The sequence below is a fragment of the Cryptomeria japonica genome, chromosome 7 (genome assembly GCF_030272615.1).
Source record: "Cryptomeria japonica chromosome 7, Sugi_1.0, whole genome shotgun sequence".
In the NCBI taxonomy this organism is placed as follows: domain Eukaryota; kingdom Viridiplantae; phylum Streptophyta; class Pinopsida; order Cupressales; family Cupressaceae; genus Cryptomeria; species Cryptomeria japonica.
Genome location: NC_081411.1, coordinates 807,606,442 through 807,612,441, shown reverse-complemented (window position 1 = coordinate 807,612,441; position 6,000 = coordinate 807,606,442). Strand labels below are relative to the sequence as shown.

General features: G+C 37.1%; 1 protein-coding gene across 3 annotated transcripts in view; it reads right to left on the bottom strand.

Moving 5' to 3' along the window:
• Window positions 1–1,525: 1,525 nt before the first annotated feature.
• LOC131065601 (uncharacterized) overlaps window positions 1,526–6,000 on the bottom strand; it is a 195,436-nt gene continuing 190,961 nt past the window's right edge. Inside the window, exons 7-10 of one of the 3 annotated variants that reach the window (XR_009111454.2) lie at window positions 2,205–2,273; window positions 2,004–2,094; window positions 1,816–1,905; window positions 1,528–1,708 (exon numbers count right to left, since the gene is read on the bottom strand). Coding sequence is in view for 2 of the 3 variants with exons in the window: in XM_058000339.2 (XP_057856322.1) it covers window positions 1,682–1,708; window positions 1,816–1,905; window positions 2,205–2,273 (186 nt within the window). In the remaining variant the exon portion in view is untranslated. Of the gene's footprint in view, window positions 1,709–1,815; window positions 1,906–2,003; window positions 2,095–2,204; window positions 2,274–6,000 lie in introns of all 3 variants that reach the window. The other 2 variants (XM_058000339.2, XM_058000188.2) reach the window with 2 other exon arrangements.

The following is a 6,000-nucleotide window of genomic DNA, read 5'->3' as shown; positions in this document are numbered from 1 at the left end:
AATTGAAAAAATGCTGCCCTAATAAAACTGTAGGGAATCTTAAAAAATAGAGATAGGATTTTGTAGGGACCCCTCTCCTGGCCTCGTAGGTTCAAACGGATCATTCACAAAAGCCATGGATTCCGAGTTAGGGCTCATCAAAGTTTGACAATTTGTAGCACTTAGAGTGCTCAAGGGACGACGCCGGTAGGGTATGACCCTAAGTATTCGATCAAGTTGGAGGGCGGGGGGGATAGGAGCATGCATAGGGTAAGAATTCCTAAATGGACATGTAGGAATCGATGGTTCGTGATCACGACGAGCAGAACAAGAAATTGGCCACGCGACAACATTTGATTGAATGAGATTGATGATTTTTTGCCAACTGAAAAAATGCTGCCCTAATAAAACCATAAGGAATCTTGAAAAAACGAGATAGGATTTTGTAGGTACCCCTCCCGTGGCCCCGTAGGTTCAAACGGATTGTTCACAGGTGCCACAGATTTCGAGTTAGGGCCAGTCAAAGTTTGATCATTTTTAGCACTTAGGGTGCTCAAGGGATGACATCGGTAGGGTATAACCCCGAGTATTCCATCGAGTGGGGGAGGCAAAATAGGAACATGCCTAGGGTAATAATTCCTAACTAAACATGTTGGAACCGACGGTTCGTGATCACGACGAGCATAACGAGGAATTGGCCACGCGACAACATTTGATTGAATGAGATTGACGATTTTTTTGCCAGCTAAAAAAATGATGCCCTAATAAAACCGTAGAGAATCTTGAAAAATAAAGATAGGACTTTGTAGAGACCCTTCTCATGGCCCCATAGGTTCTAATAGATCATTCGTAGGTGCCACGGATTTCGAGTTAGGGCCTGCCAAAGTTTGACAATTTTTAGCACTTAGGGTGCTCAAGGGACAACGTCAGTAGGGTATGACCCCGAGCGTTCAACCGAGTGGGGGGTGGGATAGGAGCATGCATAGAGTAAGAATACCTAACGAGACATGTCAGAAGCGATAGTTCGTGATCATTAGAAGCAAAACGAGATCATGACAAGCAAAACGAGATCACGTCGAGTAGAACAATCTTGAGCAATTTTGCCAATATGAGTAACCCATGACTAAACATAACAAATATTGGTCTAAATGACCTTATTACATAGAAAATGATTATATTTCACCTTATTTACATTGAGAATCCATCAAAACACTTGTCTTCCAAATTTGACCTCATGGAGGCCTGATGAGCAAGGAGGTCATTAAATTTGGTGAAGTTGCCAAAGGCAACCAAATTTAATACTTACGATTTAGATGAAATGAATTATATATAATCTCAAGATTATACAAACAACACTTACGATGAAATGAAATGAATTGTATTGTATTGTTCATTAAATAACCATTATTAACCATTGTTAATTATTGGATTGAAGATTAAAGTTTAAAATGATAACACCATGCACACATGAGCAACAATTTATATGATCAAATATCAACTTCTGTATATATAAAAATGTCAAATGATTACAAGTGTATGTCCATACACAAATATGACATAAATGCCAACTCAAACAAAATGTATGTCTATATATGTGAATGTATGTTCCTATACAAAATATACATGCCAACTAGACATGTAAGCATCCCAAAACTATCTATAACATCCTAAGATATCGATGGATCATCAAAATTGATCCTCTTCACCACACCGCTCGGCTCTGAAGGATCTAGCACAAGAAAAAACAAGGTTCACGATTAAGATTAGTTATATTCTATAAATCGCATTCAAAAAGTTAACATAAAAATGAACTATAATTGAACTATTATTGTTTACTTCATCTCCACGTTTTCTCTTCAGCTTTGGAGGACTCTTGATGTATGTCTTCGGTAGAGGGGGTATGTTTTCAATATTTCCATACACAACCTACATATGTTCACAAACATGACATTGATACAAGTTAGCATATAATTGTCACTGATAATAACAAATTATATCTACTAAACACAAAATAAAATAAACACATGTATCCAAGGCTTCTTCTTCTTCTTCTGCTTCTTCTTCTTCTTCTGGTATAGTGGGTGTAGTCAACAAGGGTGTGAAGCTAATAATTTTCTGTACATATATACACAACAAGTATGTGAAACTATCAATCTATGTCTAGACATGTATAATCATTATAAGTTATTTAAACTATTCATTCAATCATATTTGCATTCAATTACCTTTCCCTTGTCTCCAGTTGCACTACTAGATCCCGAATTGCACAGCCCCGCACTCGCGCTACTTGTGCCCTACAAGAGTAAAATAAGATATACATGCATGTTACTACTTAATCTAATTAATACCAATATAAATGATGAGCATGTATATACAATAAAATACAAACGACTAGGTGCAATAATATATGTATTGTAAAACTATCAAGGCCAAATGAAATGGTCGTCAAGGTGCCCTCCTGGATTTGTGCCAACTCCTCCTCTGTCATCAACTGTTGAATAGACCATGCAAATAAAAATTAGTACTTAATATTATCTAGATTATAAATATTCATTTAAAATATAGAATGAACGGTGAAAATACAAATCTTACCACTACATCATCAACGTATGATGAAGGTGCCTCCTCGCCTCTAGCATGCAAGGACTCTCCAAGGTATCCTCCAGTTCCTATCATAACATCTGGTGCATTGTGCATCTCATGCACCTCATAATCTATAGTGCACGTAGGAGGATCAATAGGTTGTCCAACTGGACCCAAGCATAGGTGCCACACATGATACAACTATGGGGCACGTAAATGTGTGGAGCCAAGGAGGACGTGTTAGCACCACCGGATGCATCGCTACCATCAAAAGAAGGCTGAGCTACTGCCCCAGCCTGAGAAACCAAAAGGCTACTCAAAGAGCGAATAGCCGATATGGTCTGTGATGCCGCCTCACAGATGATATCTGGATGTTGCACTGGAGGTGGGGGATCAATAGGAGGGGGGACGTATGGGCCCTGGACTACTCTGACTGCTAGAATTCACACAGTCATGGGTAAAAAATATCCCACGGGCTGTCACAGTCCTCTTTTATTGTCTCGGAGAAATCAAATAAAATCGGATATCTGATTTTTATAGTTAAATTATTTTAAAATAACAATATATTATATAATACAATATTATATTATATAATATATTATTGTATTATATTATATAATATAATACAGTATTATATTATATAATATAATACAGTATTATATTATATAATATAATACAATATTATATTATATAATATAATACAATATTATATTATATAATATATTATTGTATTATACTATATAATATAATACAATAATATATTATTGTATTATATAATATAATATTATTGGCTCCAAGGCTTGTGTGTAACAATGACTCCTCATTGGGCCCTTTGTGGCTTATATGGGCCCCCTCGAGGGCCCATTCCCTCCGCGGTCTCGCATCTTCTACTTTCTCTTCTAGTTTTTCTACATCTACTTCCTCTTTCTCTTTCACTTATCCCCTCCACTCAAATTCTTTCTTCTTTATTACGAGAATTTTTTATCAATTTTCTTTCGACAAAATTCTCGAGGGGGCATACACTTCCCACGCTTTACGTTGGGGCATCTATTTATTTTTCTTATATCTTTTACCCACTGCCAAATTTCTCGTTTGTAAAAAGAGGGGCAAAATGTAGACACTTAAAAATAATTATTTTAATTATTTTAAAGGTCCTGATTATTAATTATGCCAATTTTTAATTCTCCTCAATATCAATTAATTATAATTAATATTGTCACTATAGTTTGTTGATTGATTTATTTAATAAATCAATCCCCTTTTATTCTTCTAAAAATCTCCAATATTAAATCTCTTCAAATTCCTCCTCTTAACTAATTAATTTCAATTAATTAGTTGATCTAAGTGATTCCTACAAATCACCTTTTCCCTAATCCATCATTAACCTAATAAATTCTTCCAGAAACTCCCTAAGCTCACTTAGCATTATTCTTCTAATTTTTAATTCCCTCCACTCATTCTCTCTCCTAGTCAAATCCTCCTACAAATCTTATCTACCATAATCCCACCTAATCTTTCCTCCAATCTCCCTCCTAATGAGTTGCTAGTGGCTAATCATCACGATTAGCCACAAAGTCAACTCCTTGTCCCTTCCATCCAACCACTCTCCTTAAATGCTCTTTTCCTAGATGAATGTGAGATTTTCAAAATCTCACATTCCTCTAGGCATCTCATCTTCCAAGGAATTTTTAATTCCTCCTTATTCCTCCAATCCCCATGGGCATCCTTTTTGAAGAATTTTTAATTCTTCCTTTCCATCCCTCAAGAAATATCTTATCCCTTGCTCTTCTCAAGGAACATTGGGAAGTCTTCCCAATGAACCTTGAGGAGTGTGGAGACAACAAATACCTTTAAGGCATATCTCTTGGTCTCCACACCTCCTCTTGGGCCTTGTGTGAGCTCACAAGGAATCCGAACCCTCCATCTTGGGTCAATCATAACCCTTCATTTCTCCTCCTCTCTCCCTATAAATTGAGGACTCCATTCCGTCACATTTCATCTCCAATTTTAGAAAGTTCATGTTGCTAGTTTGTGCCTAGGAAACCATCATTGCGCCCTTATCATGCCAAAGTTACTCCTCATCCACACTTAGCAATATTATCCATCTCATCCTTCAAATCCATCACATCCATTTGTGCAAAATGTTGGAGAGCCAATCACATCAAGCAATCTAGGAGAAAATATAAAAGGGGGGATGGTCCTACATACCGAGGGTCCATAGCTAGTGGGTCTGTCGTACTGTCAGATCCTCTCGATGCGATGATCACGTGTAGGAATGCGATCCATCTCTCCTCTCTCTTCTAGGCTCTGATTGGTTCCAAGGCTTGTGTGTAACAATGACTCCTCATTGGGCCCTTTGTGGCTTATATGGGCCCCTTCGAGGGCCCATTCCCTCCGCGGTCTCACATCTTCTATTTTCTCTTCTAGTTTTTCTACATCTACTTCCTCTTTCTCTCACTTATCCCCTCCACTCAAATTCTTTCTTCTTTATTTCAAGAATTTTTTGTCAATTTTCTTTTGACAAAATTCTTGAGGGGGCATACACCTCTCGAAAGAAATCGACTTCAACGAAAGAAATCGACTAAAGGGGAAGATCTCCCCTCTTTAACTTTGAATGAATTTGGACAAGTGAAGTTCTTTTACCCTGCAAAAATTTAAAAGTTGATCCTTTTAAACACCAAAGGATGGTGAGGTTTCTTTTAAAAGCCTTTTGCAGAAATGAAATTTGATGGTTCTTTTTAGAGTCCAAAATGAAATTTTTTCTCCTAAGAAAGCAAGAAAGATTTCTTTGTTGTTCTTTTTATTTGCCCAAAATAAGGTGTGAGTTCAATTTTATTTAAACAAGAAATGAAAGGAATTTGAATTTTAACTAACTTAGAAAAGTTAGTAAAATTTAAACTACTTTAATTCTAGCCTACATAGAATAGACTCCAAACCTGCAATCAAATTGTTAGTAACCTGCAAAAAAAACAAATTAATTAGTTAGCAAGAGGATGGTTTCGTGGACTTCCACAAGTCTAAATTTTACTATCGGTTACAAATTAATTTTCTGTTTTCTGTTTGTGATGCGCTACAGAAAACTTGTGATGTGCTATCAAACGAACCTGAAGCGTTGAACTGTTAGACTGATGCGCTATTCTGTTAAGTTCCCGTGCCGAGACTTACAGGAAAAATGTTAAAATCCGATGCGCTAAGGGATGGTTTTTTCGTGCTAAGAAATGAGTCCCACGCACCGAACAGTGTACCAGATGCACTGGAATGTTAACCAGATGCGCTAAGGGGTGTTCTCCATGCGCTGATTCCTGTTTCCCGCGTACTGCAAAAGTGGTTAGATTCAAAAACCGATTTGATTTATGGGGTTGGGCCCCACGGTGGGTGCCAGAAATGTATGCGGGAAAAGCAGGTCAATGAAACTCAATATGTGAAAATATTCAAAGG